This window comes from Marmota marmota, unplaced genomic scaffold (genome assembly GCF_001458135.2).
Source record: "Marmota marmota marmota unplaced genomic scaffold, marMar, whole genome shotgun sequence".
NCBI classification, from domain to species: Eukaryota; Metazoa; Chordata; class Mammalia; order Rodentia; family Sciuridae; genus Marmota; species Marmota marmota.
The window spans coordinates 24,789,679-24,807,704 of NW_026000229.1; the positions used below are offsets into that span (position 1 = coordinate 24,789,679).

General features: G+C 38.6%; 1 protein-coding gene across 2 annotated transcripts in view; it reads left to right on the forward strand.

The window, feature by feature from the left end:
- Window positions 1-266: 266 nt before the first annotated feature.
- Dnaaf4 (dynein axonemal assembly factor 4) overlaps window positions 267-18,026 on the forward strand; it is a 44,887-nt gene continuing 27,127 nt past the window's right edge. Inside the window, exons 1-4 of one of the 2 annotated variants that reach the window (XM_015480632.2) lie at window positions 267-642; window positions 962-1,109; window positions 5,954-6,087; window positions 17,115-17,346. In XM_015480632.2, coding sequence (XP_015336118.1) covers window positions 520-642; window positions 962-1,109; window positions 5,954-6,087; window positions 17,115-17,346 — 637 coding nt within the window. In that variant the 5' untranslated portion in view covers window positions 267-519. The remainder of the gene's footprint in view (window positions 643-961; window positions 1,110-5,953; window positions 6,088-17,114; window positions 17,347-18,026) is intronic. The other variant, XM_015480631.2, reaches the window with a different exon arrangement.

Below are 18,026 nucleotides of genomic sequence, written 5' to 3' on the forward strand. Positions count from 1 at the left end.
TGGCGAACCCTACCTAGGTGCTTTTGGTGGCCTTAGAGCTGTAGGATTTGGAGAACTACGAAAGGGCACCAAGTTCCTGGTATGACCCATTTCCTCAATAGGAACATCAAATGGTGCTAACTCCAAATAGCCTCGGTCAGAACAAAGGTTCAAGGTTCTAGTAACACGCAGGTGTCACACCTGCTCCTCGACCGACCGCTTTCCTGAGCCATTAAGCCCACATCCTTTCTTTGCATTCTAAGGCATGAAGACTTTTCTTATGTAGACGTGGGTCTACTTTTTGGAAATTCTCGCAGCAGGAGTGGAGGAGGGCAACCCCCAGGAAGCCGACTGACACCGCAGTCCGAGGCGGGGCCTGACAGTCACCAGACAACAGAGTGCGCCCGGGGCACGCTGGGAGCCAGGGGCTCCCACCCGGCCTGACCCGGAAGGGGTGACGCGTGGTAACCCAAGCTTCCCTAGAAACCGAGGAGTCGCCGGCAGCAACCCGCCGACCCTCCCGCGACTGTCACTCCCGGGATGCCGCTGCTGGTTAGCAATTACAGCTGGCAGCAGACCAAGACTGCGGTCTTCCTCTCCTTGCCCCTCCGAGGCGTCTGTGTCAGAGACGCGGACGTGTTCTGCACCGAAAACTATCTCAAGGTAGGGACGCTAGTGGTGCCGTCCGCCCGGGGGTGTGGCCCGAGTCTTTAGCGATTGCGCGCAAAGCGAGCCTCCTTGCAGAGGACCGTTCTCAATTTTTCTTTTGTTTTTTTTCTTTTAAACAAACAGGTGACATCTCATCTGTAGATAAAGGACATCAGCTCAGGGCTTCTTCACGTCTTGCTAAATTTTGCTACCTAGAATAGATTTAGTGAACCTTTAGAAAAATTAGTTTGGCTTTTTAACACGGATTTCTTTTAATGCTGGTATCGTTAATTTGTGTGACCAGCCAAATTTCTGTTTTGTCTCTTCTGAACAGGTGAACTTTCCTCCATTTTTATTTGAGGCATTTCTCTATGCTCCCATAGACGATGCAAGCAGCAAAGCAAAGATTGGGAATGACACTATTGTTTTCACTTTGTATAAAAAAGAAGCGGTCATGTGGGAGACGCTTTCTATGTCAAGTGGTAAGTTCTTTATTAAAAGATATTCATCTGCTTGAGCTTTTTCTGATTTATATCTTTTAAAAATTATTTGAAACAGCTATATTGTGTAGGGGAAGAAAAACTTTTCTACATTTTATAGCTTGGTACATGAAAAATCTGGCAGATTAACAGGAGAAAGTGCCTACAGATTTATTAACTTTTAATATTATATATTTAGCAGCATTGCAGAAAAAAAGTGAATAACTCAAAAAAGTGGTGAAATTTCAGTTCATATAGTTTTTTTCCCCCGAATTGGAGATTGAATCTAGGGATGCTTTACCACTGTGCTACATAAGCAGTGCTTTTTATTTATTTATTTTTAAATTTTGAGGCAGGGTCTCCAAGTTGCTGAGGCTAGTGGACTTATATAAACCTTCTTAATAGGGGAAGGTGAAGGAGAAAGAGTAGGCTACTTAGAACAACAGCATGTATTTAGGAAAGACAAATGGTTTTTTTAAAAGAGGTTCTCAACCCTGGCTACATATTTGGATCACTTTTTGAATTTATAAAATAATACAGACATCTGAAACTCATCCTAGATCAATAAAATTAGTTTCTGGGAGTGATACCCAGGAACTGGCATTTAAAAAATTTTTTGTAGTTGTAGATGGACAGAATGCCTTTATTTAATTTATTTTTTTATATGGTGCTGAGGATCGAACCCAGTGCCTCACACATGCTAGACAAGTGCTCTGCCACTGAGGTATAGCCCCAGCCCATGAATTGGCAGTTTTTAAAAAGAGCTTTCCAGGAATTATACAGCCAAAGTTGAGATCTCTGTGTAAACCTAGTTTCCTGTACTCTTAAGTAGTATTCTTTTCTACTGCCCAGCTCAAGCTTTGTGGGTCAGTAATTGTCTTCTACTGCTTTACCTTTATTTTCCTCCTTCCTCTTCTAGTTGCCATGTCTTCTAGTACATTAAATCTACCACTTAGAATTTCTCATAGGCTTCTGTCATTTCACTGTAAGTATGTGCTATTAAGAATGGAAGGAGCCTGTGATTGTGGCTCAGAAGTAGAGTGCTTGCTTAGCATGTGTGAGGCACTGGCTTAGCACTACATAAAAAATAAAAAAGATATTGTGTCCACCTGTAGCTAAAAAATAAATAATAAAAAAAGAAAAGAAAAAAAAAAGAATGGAAGGGACTGCAACCATTCTTTATATTAAGACTCTGTTGGTGACTAGGGCTATAGTTCAGTAGCAGAGCACTTACCTAACATGTGTGAGGCACTGGATTCAATTAGCAGTACATAAAAATAAACAAATAAAGGCATCTACAACTACAAAAAAAAGAGAGAGAGAGAGTGTTGAGCTAGGCATAGTTGCGCATGCCTGTAATCCCAGTGGCTTGGGAGGTTGAGGCAGAATGATCATGAGTTCAAAGCCAGCCTCAGCATAATATATATATTATGGCTGGGGATGCAGCTTTGTGGTTAAGTGCCTCTGGGTTCAATCCCCCCTACCCCCCGCAAAAAAAAAAACTCTGTTGGTATCTTACAGTGGGATTTAATTTTTAATCCTCAAGACCAGCACTGAGGTAGAATTTTTTCCTCCTATGATCTAGTATTTTAGTTCAGACAATACTTACTAAGGTAGATTACCATAGAGATGTTATTTGATTTCTTTAATGAGTTCCAAATTATCCTAAGGAGTTTTTAAAAACCAGATTCCTGTTTTCCCACCCCTGCCTTCCTTTGTGACTCAGTGACTTGTGATAGACATATTATAAAACATTCCCAGAAACCTTTGTAAAGCATAATAAGATGCACACATTGTGCTGATGCTGTGGCTCTCAGGTCTGTCACCTTCAGAAGTCGACTTGTGGCAAATATGGCTACCCTGCCAAGTGCAAGAGAAAGTATAACTGGAGTGCTAACACTCAAAGACAAAATACTATGGTTGAATGAGGCACATAAAAATTGTACACACAGATTCAGGCATAGATTCTGTGAAGGAACAACTCTTAAACCCAAGAGGGCAGCTGTTGCAACATCTAGTACATTTTGAGAGTTTCAAGCCACCCAGTAAAAGTTCTGGTTTTAAAAAATGAAAAACAAAGGCTGGGAATGTGGTTCAGTGGTAGAGTGTCTCCTAGAATGCACAAGGCCCCAGGTTCAACTTCCAGCATCACAAAAAACAAACAAACAACACAACCTGGGTGTTCTGACTTCTGAGCTAAGACTAAATGTTAACACTTCCATTTATGTTGACTCTTCCTAATAATTTTAATTTTGACGTTAAGTGGGACTAGAACCATCATCTATTGTAACGGCTTATTTAAAAATAAACAGATGAGGCAAGCACATCCCCAGGTGATTCTGATGAGTTAGGTTTGAGAATTACGGACTTAGATGTTTATATGTGTGTCTTTCTGGCCAACAAATTCCCCTAGGAAGTATTTTAGCCATGATCTTCTTAGTATATAATAGGAGGGTAATTATCAGGAAAACTTAATACTTTTTCTACACATATTATCTGACATTAAACACTTTATTCTATGTCAAATTCTAATCTTTCTTTCTTTTTTTTTTTTTTTTTTGATATTGGGAGTTGAACCCAGGGGTGCTTACCACTAAGTCACAACCTCCAGCCCACCCTCCCTTTTTTTATTTTATTTTATTTTATTTAAAGACAGGGTCTCACTGAGTTGCTTAGGGCCTTGCTAAATTGCTGAGACTGGCTTCAGACTCTCAATCCTCCTGCCTCAGCCTCCTGAGCCACTGGGATTACAGGCGTGCGCCACTGAGCCAGGCTCAAATTCTCATTTTAACCTGATAGCAACCTTCTCCAGAAGTGGGAGGGGAATTTTCTTTCTGTCTTACACAGCTGTTTGTATTGAAAGGCTACTTGATTCTCCTCTTTCATAGTTATGTGGACAGCCATATTAGCAAACATTTTCTGTAAAGGATCAGATAATATTTTATAGACTTTGCAGGTCAAATGGTCTCTATCTCATCCACTCAGCTCTGCCACTGTAGCACAAAAGCAGCCACAGATGATAGATATTTGTGGATGCTGAAATTTGAATGTAATCTAAGTTTTATTTGACACTAAATTAAAAAAAATTTTTTTGATCATTAAAAATGTGAAGGCTGCCAGGTGTGGTGCTGCATGCCTGTAATCCCAGTGGTTCAGAAGGCTGGGAGGGAGGTCGCAAATTCAAGGCCAGCCTCAGCAACTTAGTGAGGCCCTAAGCAACTCAGTGAGCCCTGTCTCTAAATAAACTACAAAAAAGGGCCAGGGAAGTGGCTCAGTAGTTAAGTGCCCCTGGGTTCAACCCCCAATACCAAAAAAAAAAAAAAAAAAAAAAAAAAGTGAAGGCTGAGGCAGGAGGAATGCAGCTTAGCAAGGCCTTAAGCAACGTAGTGAGACCTTGTCCCCCTCACCAAAAAAGCAGGGGAGTCTGGGAATGCGGCTCGATGGTTAAGCACCTGAGGGTTCAATCTCTAATTCAAAGAAAAAAAGTGAAAAATTAGTCATAGCTTGTGGGTTAGAGAAACAGTATTCTAGATTTGACTCTCGATAATAGTTTGCAAGTCTCTGATCTAAACTAATCAAAAGTCTTAAAACTAACTTACATAGCAATTAATAGACATTGATTCTACGTCAGAAACTAGGTTTGAGATTCCTCTAGAATTGAAACAGTTTCACTTGCAATTCAGTGAGATTATTTATTTAACAATCTTTTTTTCACATAAAGTTCTGTGGACCTCCAGCCTGTGCTTTAAGCTTGTCTGCCTCCTTACTCAAAACATATTTGCTGCTCTTTTTTTTTTTTTTTAATCTGGCAGTGATAAATATTGAAGCCAAGGCCTTGCACACCCTGGGCAAATACTTTACCACTGAGCTACATCTCAGCCCTTTTTATTTTTTATTTTGATATTTGCTGCATTGCCCAGGCTGGCTTCAACCTTGTTATTTTCTTGCCTCAGCCTCCTTAGTAGCTAGGATCACAGATGTGTTCAACTACACCCCCCATGCTCTGCCCCACTTAATTTTTTCTTTAAGTTCCTTCTTGATATACTTAAATGGAAAATTTCATTTGGAAAATTGTATTCTTTTGATTTTTTCCCTGCTCCAGAAACTATCCAACTGTCTGTTTCCTTCTTTCTAAATAGAAGAGGGTTGGGGAGAGGCCTCAGACCTACCTCCTGCCCCCACCCCCACCAATTTCCTCCTCTCTTAGATTCTTTCTCTCAGGTTCTGATTTCTCCTTCCCCAAGATAATTTACCCATTAAAGGACCACAGTCTGCAGTTTTTAAAACACTAAGCTACAGTAAATATAATTGCAAATGGTAAAGCTGTACATAGAACATGTCAATGCTACTTTGGAATTTTCTTGGGCCTGGCCCTCTCTTTTAATATGTATGAATGAATACTATGTTTTAGAAGGTGATTGATTATTTCAGGTGGATTATTTCAAGTGCTCTCCACTCATCTTCCCTTCTAGGAGATACCAAGAGATGAATCACTATGATCAGGTTTATAGGCAAATAGCACTAGTTCTCAACAGAAAGGAAGGAAGACAAATGTATTCTCCTGTCTCCCATTCTTCCATCTTTTCTCCTCCCTCTCTCCCCTCTTCTCTCTCATTCCTCTGCATCCCTCTTTGATCCCTTCCTGTCCCCCCCTCAGTATTATTATTACCATAAATTGTTTACCTTTTTAATGTTAACCCCTGGTCAGTTGAATATTAAAACATGTTTTCACTTCTTGTGAAGTTGGGTCAGAATAAATCTCATCCTGATTTAGTATATTAAGTAGTTTTCTCCTAAGTCAAAAAATTTATCATAATCCTGGTTTACCAATATTCCTTATATTTTAGTGGACAAAGAGATGATGCAGATAATAAGAGAAAAATCTATTTTACAAGCACAGGAGAAAGCAAAGGAGGCTACAGAAGCAAAAGCTACAGCAAAGAGAGAAGATCAAAAATATACACTAAATGTCATGATGCAGGTAAGTTGCATTGATAGGAAAGTCCTCTGAAGAGATAATAGTAAGGATGTAAAGACAATTAGTTTCAATCATAATAGTTCTCAACATTTGATTATAGAACTTACTATGTTATATGAGCCATCTGCTAATTGCATGTGTTCTGGAAAATCTGTGAAAGTCAAAGGTATAGTACTTGGGTGGTAAGCTGGGTGCTGTGGTGCATGCCTGTAGTCCAAGGTACTCTGGAGGCTGAAGCAGGAGGATTTCAAGTTGAGGGCAGGCTGGGCAACTTAGTGATACTCTGTCTCAAAATGAAAAATTAAAAAGGGCTGTGGACATAGATTAGTGGTACAGTTGCCTAGTGCTAGGTCCTTAGTTCAATCTACAGCACAGGAAAACAAAATTAGAACTTCTCTCTCTGAGAGTGACTCCTAAGAAACTCTAATATTTCCTTGCCTTTAGTTAGCTATAAGAAAATTCTCTATTCTCATCACTGAAAAAAAAAAAAAAATCTCTGACTTCCCTTGTCTGATAATAGGTCATTAAGCCCCCCTTTGATTTTTTATCTCACTCTAGTTAGAATGGCAATTATCAAGAATATAAGTAACAATAAATGTTGGTGAAAATGTGAGGAAAAAGGTACACTCATACATTGTTGGTGGGACTGCAAATTAGTGCAACCACTCTGGACAGCAGTATGGAGATTCCTCAAAAAACTAGGAATAGAACCAACATTTGACCCAGTCACCCACTCCTCACAAAAGATTTAAAATAGGATACTACAATGATGCAGCCACTTCAATATGTATAGCAGCACAATTCACAATAGCCAAGCTATGGAGCCTACCTAGGTACCTTTCAACATATGAATGGATAAAGAAAATGTGGTACACAATGGAATATTGCTTAGCCATAAAGACTTTGTACATTTGCTGGTAAATGGATGGAATTGGGGACTATCATGCTAAGTGAAATAAGCCAGTCCCAAAAAGTCAAAGGTTGAGTGTTTTCTCTGATATGTAGAAGCTAGTCCAAAATGGGATAGGGGGATAAAAAAAAAAAGAAAAGAAAGAAGAAAGATCAGTGGAGTAGACAAAGAAGTATGAAGGGAGGGGATAGGGAAAGACAGTGGAATGAACCTGTGAGTGTGTGTATGTGTGTGTGTGTATGTATATATATAGGAACATATGAATATACCACAGTGAATCTCACCAGCATGTGCATCCACAAGATACTAATTTAAAAAAAAAAAAAAAAAAACCACACAAGTAGAGGCGCTGGGTGTGTGTTTCAGCGGTAGAGCATTCCCCTAGCATGGGCGAGGCCCTTTGTTCAATCCTCAGCACCACATAAAAATAAATAAATTAATTAAAGATATTGTATCCAACTACAACTAAAAATATATATTTAAAAAAAAAACTACAAGTAGAAAAAAACTATAAGTAAATAGGAAAAGACCAGTAGAGTAGAGGGGAGGGAGTAAGGGGAGGGAAAGGGGAAATTTTGGGGACTGAATTAGAACAATTATATTATATTCCATGCCTTTATAATCATATCAAAATGAATTCTATTGTTCTGTATAACTAAAAGAACCAATAATAAAAAGACCCTCCTCAGTCCAGAGGTGTTTGCCCCATACCTTGAAGGAAGAAATGGTATACATAGAACCTTGCTGGGTTTCCTCACCTTGCCTATGCAATGAAGTCTCCATAAAACCCCAAGAGGGCAAGGTTCCGAGAGCTTCCATATATCTGGGTATGTGGAGGTTCCTGGAAGTAGCAAGCTTGAAGAGGGCATGGAACTTCTTTACTACTTCCCCCATACCTTGACCTATATGTTGTATCATCTGTATCCTTTGTAATATCCTTTATGATAAACTGGTAAATGTGTTTCCCCAAGTTCTGTGAGCAGCTTGAGCAGATTATCTGGACCCTTCACAGGTCAGAAGCACAGGTAAAGACCACCTGGGGCTTGTGATGACATCTAAAGTAATGGAGTGGGGTGGGGTGTCAATCTGTGGCATCTGATGCTATCTCTAAGTAGATAGTATCAGAACTGAACAGGATTAGAGAACACCCAGCTGCAAAACTGATTGCTCACTTGCTGGTGGGGAGAAATTCTTACATATCTGGTGTTAGAAGTCTGTGTTGATTATGGTGGGAGATGAGAGGAAAAATAGACATTTTGTTTTTCTTAGATTCAACCTCTTTCTCCTTATTGCAGGGTAATAATTTGCTCTGTAACCTCACTTTTCTTATGAGTCCAAGAAAACTTGACTTTTAGTTTTTCCAACTTTTTCTTATTGTAAGAATAGGAGTAACAATTTTAAAGCTCTTTTCTTGTTTTTCAAATTTATTTAAAGTCTCCACAAAAACCCAGTGGGGTTTGGAGAGCTCCCAGATGGCTGGATGTGTGGGGCTTCCTGGAGGGTGACACACTTGAAGAGGGCAAAGCCACAAGTTTTTGCTCCCTCACCCAGAAATGAGTCAGACCTTTTGCCAACAAAGCTGCTGGGTTCTTTTTTGCTAACATCATGTTGGTAAAACTGACAGGCTCATCATCCTAGCTAGAAGTAAGTAGTTAGGAATATTTTCGGGCAGGACAGAGCTTCCCTTTGTTCTAACCTATAACTTTGTCAGTTTTCTTTAAATAAACACTTTTCAATTTGCAGTTTTCCTTTGGTTAATTTTCAGTGCCCTAAAATGATTGTTTTTGATAATTCTATCCAGTTTTATCCTTGATATTTATGGAGAGGAAATGGCCAGCCTTTCATATTACCATAAAACCTGAACTTTTTTATTTTGCATATGAATTTTACATTTATTTACCAAGTTTCCTATGATTCCTTTTGGTATTTTGATTGAATTTACTTGACTATAAATTAATTTGCAAAGCATAAACCTATTTACAGTACTGAGGTTTACTTTCAGGAACATTTTCAGGAACATTCCTTTATCTTCATTTATCTTTATTTATTTGGATTTACTTTATGTCCCTTAGGAAAATTATGTAGCATACATATAAAACTTGCTCATATTTTGTTAAATTTATTCTTAGCATTTTAAGAATTTTTTTTCCTGGGTACCAGGTATTGAACCCAGAGGCTCATGCATGTTAGGCAAGTACTGTTCCACCAAGCTATATCCCAGCCCTTCATTCTTAGCAATTTAAGTTTTTCTGGGTACTGAGGCTTTAGTTCAGTAGTAGAACACTTTCCTCGAATTCATGAAGCCCTGAGTTCTGACCCCTAGCACTGCAAAAAAAGAAAAAAAGTGTCTAAACATTGTCAAACGTCCCAGAGTGGGGAGGGGCAAATTGCCCCAAATCAATCACTACAGTGTTCCTTATTTTAGAGTCTTTCCCTGTCTATCTCTTTGATATGTTTGTTCTTGAGTTGGATCCTTTTATGATAAAAGGTAAATATATGTAAAGAGTTTCCCTGAGTCTTGTGAGTTCTTATAACAAATGATTGGAGATTTTTAAAATTTTTTTTTTCGTTGTTGATGGACCTTTATTTAATTTATTTATTTATATGTGGTGCTGAGAATCGAACCCAGTGTCTCACACATGATAGGCAAATGCTCTACCACTGAGCCACAACCCCAGCCCTGATTGGAGAGGTTTGTGGGAACCTCCACTTTATCGCTGGTCAATTAGAAGTATCATAGCCCTAGACTTATTATTGGCATCTATTTGAGGGCGGGGCAATTTTGTGAGACTGACCCTAAACCTGTGGGATCTGGTGCTAAGTCCAGGTAGATAGTGTCAGAATTGAATTGTATTATAGGACACCCAGTTGGTGTTAGAGAATTGTTCAGTGTAGGAAAAACCCACACATCTTGGTGATCAGAAGTATAAAATATTGTAAAAACCAGTCATAGTGAAACACACCTAAAACCCCCAGTTATTCCAGAGGCTGAGGCAGAATTGAAAGTTCTAGGCCAATCTGGGCAACTTAGACCTGTCTCAGAATAAAAAGTGTTGGGATGTAACTCAGTGGTGGAATGCTTGCCTAGCATGTGTGAAGTCCTGGATTCAATCTCCAGTACCCACCTCCCACCCCCCAAAAAAAACAGTATTATAAAAGCATAGCAGAGGAGAAAACTGTTTTTTCCCTATACATTCTATTTTTTTGATACATAATTTCTCTTTTTCCTTAGCCATAAGCTTTATGTTATTTCCTTTATGCTTTTCTCTTTGTCATATTCCTTTTCTGAGAATCCTTTCTTTGTCCCTCTTCTTCCTCATTACTCTCTGAGAGTATTGTATGTCTCTAATGTAACTTACTATAAATTAAAATTATAGATATAATTCCCTTAACTACACCTTGGCTGTAATACCAGAACTTTACTATTACTTTTGATTTTAAGAAGAGTCTCACTTTTGGTAATCAATACTTAAGTCATGTGTATTTTTTAAAACCTTATTTAAAATTCACTCTACTGTCCTCTATCATGCTCTTCTGACATGATGTTCTGCCTCAGCTCAGACCCAGAGAAATGGAGTCAACCAGCCATGGACTGAGACCTCTGAAACTATGAGCCCCAAATGAACTTTTCTGCTTCTATCTTGTTCTTATCAGGTATTTTGGTCTCGGTGAGGAAAAGCTGACTAACAGAGAAAAGACAGATGCTGATAATAAGATGCTTTGAACACTCTAGTGGATAGAGTTCATCCAATCTGGAAGCACAGGGAGGCCAGTTGGCAGTGTCCTTCTAGGCTGTGTACCTCCCTGAATTGTTCTATCCATATAGTACTGACAGTTAACTTATTTTTCCAAGCCATAACATACCCAATGTGCCTTCTGTCTAGCATATAAGGGAAGAAACATGTCTTTCTTTGATTAAAAAGATTTTCAGAAGCCTGGATTTCTAAAAAATGGTGGTCCACAGACCAGATAACCCAAATTCTAATTAGTAAGTGTAAGGTCCTACAATAGCTTCATCTGCCTAAGAAAACTCATAGTATCAAGGACTTTTGCTCCACTACCAGCATCTTCTGTAGAAATAACAGATCCCATAGCAAGTAAAACCAGGACACAGATGTGCCCATCTTTAACAGATATGGTGCTCTTTTGGAGTCAAATTCTACCTTCTAATGTTGACATTGCTCCTCTGGAAGACAGTCAGGAACTGGAAGCCCATCTCCATAGAACTCTGTCTGGTTTTTTAATTCCACCTATGTTCACCAGTAGCTGGGAAGAATATTTGAGGTCAAAGGGAAGGAGTCAGGAAGGAACTTTTGATTGACTACTATGAGGAATCCCCCTACCCAATTTGGTTGTCTGTAAGACTTCTTCTTTTCCTTTCTTTAGGACCAGCAAAATCTCCACTCCTGATTTTTCCAATTTCTACTTTGTTTTCTGGAAATTGATGTTCCAGAATGGATGAAAAAATCTTTGGGAGGAACAGGGTAGGGGGTATAGTACTCTAGAATTCTCTAGATTTCTGCGTGTCACAAGGATCCTGGCAATGAGCTATCTGTAAGTTCTTAGTTTTGGATAGTAAAATGAATTCTTTTTCTTCCATTTCTTCTATCAATTCCACCCTCCCTTCTCCTCCCTGCCCTCCCCTTTTCTTCTCCCTTCCTCCTCTTCCTCCTCCTCTCTATCCACCTCCCTTCCCTCTCCTTTATCTCTTTCTAACTAATTTAGTGATAGTTTAAGAAGGGACAGTTATGGGACTGGGGGTGTAGCTCAATGGTAGAGTGTGTGTTTAGTATGCACAAAGGCACAGCTGAATCCTAAATAGCAAGCAAAGTAAACCCCCCACCAAAATAAAACACCCAAAACCCAAACCAAAACAACAACAAAGCAAACAAGGAATAGTTAGCTAGACTTCATTCCATTTTAATAGAAATATATTTTGACTGTTTTCAACCCTGAGACACCTTAGCTATTTTCTTCATGCCTTGGCACTTGGAGAAAATTAGGTTTTTGTTTTATTTTTACTGATAAATGCTTACCGCCTCATGTCAGCCCTGCTTCTGGTGTTACTTGACTCCCAGGGGTGACTGTATGCTCTTGAGTCTTTCAATTTCTCTTACCTCCCAGTTTAGAAAGTAGCTGAAGCACATAGTTCTAAGTGCAATTGAACAAGGTACTTAGAGTAGCAGCTTCTTGGGTAGGTGAGAATAAAGTGATGGTGCTGTGGGGTCGCTAGTCATGTGCCATTCTAGATAGAGAAAAAAAACATGCAATAGGAAGAATATAAGAAGAACATAGTGCATGTGGGGTGTGTTAAATTGTTGATGAGTTTGGTTTTTTTTTTTTTTTTTACATTTATTTTTTAGGTGTAGATGGATACAACATAATGCCTTTATTTTTATGTGGTGCTGAGGATCGAACCTGGGTCCCGCCCGTGCTAGGGGAGTGCTCTACCACTGAGCCACAATCCCAGCCCCAAGAGTCTGGGTTTTATTATTGGACCATTTCTATTATGTATTCTCCACATAGATTTTTTAAAGTATCTGTTTTTAGTTGTAGATGGACACAATACCTTTATTTTATTTATTTATTTTTATGTGGTGTCAAGGATCAAACCCAGTGCCTCACACATGCTAGGCAAATGCCCTACCACTGAGCTACAACCCCAGCCCTCTACATAAACTTTTACATGTCACTTAAACACTTTTCACTTTCCTCATTTGCAAAGTGGGGAAAATAAAAGTAGCTAGCTCATATGATTGTTGCAAAGATTAAACAATATAATGCATGTACTATTGAGTGCTTAGCACAGTGTTAGGCTTGGTTATTGTCATCATTCATATTTAATTTCCACCCAAAATACAATTGGTGTGGTAGAGGATGAGGGGTCTTATGTACATAAAAGATTTTGTACCATGAGAAACCACCAGCAAGAGCAGGGACAGTGATACATGGTATTGTTTGTGTTGAAATGTCTACTGTGCTTTGGGAGAGCATCTTGAATGTAAAGACAAGGGCCAGGGCAGTGGTGTGGAGCTAGGAATTTTCTGAGTAGGTTGTTAACCATAGCCATTTTTAAATATTAAACTAAAATTAAACATTTTAAAGGTGTATAATTTCCTAATTACCACATTTTACTATTATCTAAGTTTCTGAGAAGTTTTTAAAAATCTACTGTATCTGAAGAGTGGAAACACTATATAATGGTGAGCTACTGAGCATCTCTTCCCAACACTGTTCCCAGTGACAGTAGCTTGAAATGAGCCAGGGTTGGGTATTTGCCCCATGGAAATAAGCAGATACTGCAAATCAGTGCTTTCCCCACTTCTGCAGAGCTGGTTGTGGAATCTCTGTGGCTATAGTACCAAGCCAGAGAGATTCCTTAGAATAGCCAGTAGAGCGAAGATGAGTACTGAATCTAAGGACTTAGAATGGAGAGGAGAGGACAGACTTGACAGTCACATTAGTGTTAGGATCTGCGTGCACAGTGACTAACTGAATGTGGGGGAAATAAAGATAAAGATTGAAGCCTAAGACAAAGGTCTAACTTGCGGAGCTCTCCTTTGCTGCCTTTGACGAAGCAAAAGGCAATATTGTGAGCTGTCCTGTAGAAAGGCCCTCATGGCTAGGAACTAAAGGTCACTTCTGGCTGACAGCCAGCAAAGAGTGGCGGCCTTTAGTCCAATAGCCTGCAGGGTGCTGTATCCGGCCAACAACCATGTATGAGCTTGGAAGCAGATCTATCCTCACTGAGCCTTCATATCAGATTCCAGCTCTGGCAGACATCTTGATTGCAACCTCTTAAGAGACCTTGAAGTAGAGATCCAAATAAGCTGATCCCAATTCCAGACCTACCCAAACCATGAGATAATGAAGATGTGTTGTTTTAAGCTGAAATTAAAAATTAAAAAAAAATAATAAAATAAAATTCACTCTGCCAATATTGATTATGAGGGGTTAGTCTAACTCTTCAAATACTTTTCCCTTTTCCTTGTCATAGGGCAGAGAGAATAAAAAACAAACATTATTAAATTGGGTGAAATCAACATCTTGTCCTTTTAGATTGTGACTTCCTCTCTAATAATGACTGTTCATTATCCCCTTTGCCAGGTATGTAAATGCTGGTTCTTTGCTGTGTATGGATTCTTCCTCACCTATCTTGTTGGAAGTTCACTGAACTCTCTGAACTTGGAATATGTAGTAATTATTATTTTCTGTGCTTAGTTCAAGCCTTACATGGATATGGATATATTTTGTCCGTTTTTCATTACTGTAAGAAAACAACTAAAGATGGGTAACTCTATAAAGAAAAGAGGTTTATTTAGCTCACAGTTTTAGAGACTGAAAGTCTTAGATCAGGAAGCCCCATCTGCTCAGCCTCTGGTGGATAACATCATGACAAGAACATTTGTGAGCAAGAGATCACATCCCAAAATAGGATGCTCAGGGATTCAGGAGTCAGGCTCAGATTTTATAACAACATGCTCTCTTTAGAACCAACCTAACAGGCTCCTAAGAACTATCTTAATCCCTTCCAAGGATAGTACCCCTAGTGACCTAAGGATCTCCCTCTAGGCCATAGTTCTTAAAGGTCCCACCTTACCACCTCCCACATCACCACTCTGAGGATCAAGCCTCTAACATGTGAATGTTGGGGAGCAAACCAGATCCAAATCATAGCAACAGAATTAGGACTCCTTCATTATGCTATGAAATTTATTTTAAAGTTACTGTGTCATAGTTCAGTAGGAAAATAATTAGTCTTCCAGAAGACAGTATTAAGTCAAGTAGATATTATTGACCACCTTTCAGTGCAGATTTCTTACTTATAATATTTGTATCCTAAAACAATACAATCTTTGGGAGCCTTCATCCACCATGTCCATATCCTAGAACCACTTTAGATGTGCTATTTAAATGTAAATTACTTTAAATATACATTGCTGATAGAATCAGCAAGTGATGGAATGTCAGTTGGAGTCCTCATTGCTGATATAACCAGCAATGTATACTTATACCTATAATTCCAGCAACTCAGGAGGCTGAGTCAGGCGATCACTTGTTTGAGACCAGCCTCAGCAACTTTGTGAGACCCCATCTGTCGTGATGGGCAAAAGGTGTGACTTATGCAGTCAAGGGGGAGAAATAAAGAATGTCCATGTGCTTCTGCCCCTTTTCAGTGCTTTATTCACTCAAATCATTCAATACAATTTCACTCTATAGGTTCTCTTTTTTAAAATATTCATTTTTTGTTGTAGTTGGACACAATACCTTTATTTTATTTATTTATTTTTATGTGGTGCTGAGGACCAAACCCAGGGCCTCGCACGTGGTAGGCAAGCACTCTACCGCTGAGCCACAACCCCAGCCCACTCTATAGGTTCTTAATCAAGAAAAACGACAATCCTTAATGTGAGGCACTGCAATGGACATAATCAATTCACAGCAAACAATTCTAGATTAATTCTAAGCACTACAAACACACTTAATCATGACAGGCTCATGACAGACATTCCCTCTGCATATTAAGCTCAAGTGTCTGATCAAAAGAAGCCTTAGGCTTTAAGTCCAGCAGATGCCCACTCATTCTGACCTTGGTGATCAGGTCAGGAACCAAGGCAGGCTTCTGTGGTGGACCTGAAGGCCGGTTGAGGAGAGGATCATAGGGAGAAGTTGCAGCTTTCACCATTGTCAAGATGTGGCTGTAGAGTTTGAGAGTGGTGAGAACCACGCAGAGGATCAGGCAAAGGATGACAAGTGATTGGATGTCAGTCCAGGTCCTCATCAGGCTCTCCAGCTTGTGTGCATCAGTATTGGCTGGCTGAATATCTGTTCATTTGCTCCATTACTTACACTCAATTTGGGGGCTTTTGACCCCCCTTTCAATCCTTATCAGCTACCATTGGATTTCTCAATGACATCATTTACCCTGGGGTTAAAACATCTGGTCTGATGGTCCCCACCCTGATCTTTTCACCTTTCCCCCTTATCCTGTGAGGACAGCCTGAGTTACTCTAAGTTTATGGAGGAGGTGGGAGAGTGACTTGTTTGTGCCTGAGGGCCATACTGGAGGGCTCCTTAGGTGTGCCTGGTGAGACTTGCAGGTTTCAAACTGGAGTTTTTTAAAATGTAGTTGCTTAGACTTAGGCCTAAGGCCATCCTCACACCATTTCAGAACAAAAAAGGGCTAGAGATGTAGTCTAGTGGTAAAGGGCCCCTGGGTTCAATCCACAGTACTATAAATATACATTATATATTTTGTACACACACACACACACACACACACACACACACGAAAGTAAAATTGAAAATTCAGTTCCTCAGTCACAGTAGCCACAAAGTGTTTAATTAGCCATGTGTGGCTGATGACTACTGTATTGGGTAATAGGACATTTTGATCAATGAAAAAAGTACTTCTCTAAAGAATAGAGGTGAGAAATTTTCTTTACCATATGAAAGTCAGATAGTTATATACACCAACTATTTACTCTATTTAACATTTGTTCTTGTCCATAAATTGAAGACATTTTTAGAAGTGAAAAATGTTGCCACATTTCTATACAAGATACTGCTTTCAAATCATCCAGTGTTTAGCTTTTCATGTGAAAGTGTTAAACAGGCAGCAGGATAAAGATTTCAAACATTTCCATCCACCAAAAACAAACTCTCTAGTTTATCCTTCCTATTTCCTTCCCTTCTCTGTCCTCTTTTCTCAGGTAAGGGTAGGCACAACTTCAGTCTTAAGATGAGGTAAGACTTGGAGAAGTAGAAAGGCAAATGTTTGTGTATATGTTTTGGTAGGTGTATGTAGGTTTTGGGGAAAATGACTTAACTTTTAGAATAATCATTTTTTATATGAGTAATCTGAGATTAGAGGAAGTGATTGCCCTAGATCAGAATAGTGGTAGATCCAGGACTAAAACATGTGTCCATGACCCACAAATCAATGGGCATTCTACTAAATGATTTGTCTTTCCCATTTTTATTCTTTATTCACTATTATTGCTACAGATCCAATGGCAAAAATTTAGAGGTAAGAATAATTAACTATTATAATCAATTTATTTAAAGAAATGATGCTTTTTATGTGTCTTAAAGGATTTGGTAATTGTAATTTTTACAGATTGAAGAAGAAGAGAGGAAGAAGATAGAAGATATGAAAGAAAATGAACGAAAAAAAGCAACTAAAGAATTGGAAGCCTGGAAAGAGTGTCAAAGAAAAGCTGAAGAACGAAAAAGAATTCAGAAAGAAGAGAAATTACATCAACAAGAAAAGCAAATTGACGAAGAAAGAAAAAAATTAAGACATAAAAATCTCACTAAAAATTCAACATCTAAAAATCTTGCCACAAAAGGTACATGATTAATATTTTTTTGGAAAAGTGAGTACTGTTGGTAAAGTATATATGACACTATTTTATTATGATAATTATTATTATTTTGGTAAACCTGTTCACAGTATTAGGTTGTTTTGTATATTGAGAATAAGCACTATAATATGAAGATTAAAATGAAATGTTAATATATAAGAAATATATTTCTTCTTATAAGAAGTAGTAAACTTTTCTAATAAAATGACTAAGGATTCAGTGTCTTTGCTTATGTGCCTTAAAAAAAAAGATGCAGATGCTGTTGAAAATGTTCTTAATTTAGGTCTCAAAAGAGTTGGACTGGCCAAGCAGCATAAGGAGTATTCATTTATTCCTTTAAATATGAGGAACTAGGAATTTCAGTAAAAGACTCTTTCCTAACATGACTGAGGAAAGTGAGTACTATAAGCAAACTTAGTCTTCAGTATATAACAAGGGCTGCTTCTGGCCTTTGATCCTGATGCATTCAAAGATAGGTAAAAGATTATAATTGTTTATTGAAAGCTAAATTTGACTTTATCTGATTTTAGAATATTGAACTTTATTGTAGATTTATAGAAGTCTCCCTTTATCCTTGAGGGATATGTTCCAGGATCCCCAGTGGATTCCTGAAATTGAGGATAGTAATGAACCCTATATATACTATGCTTTTTCCTATACATACA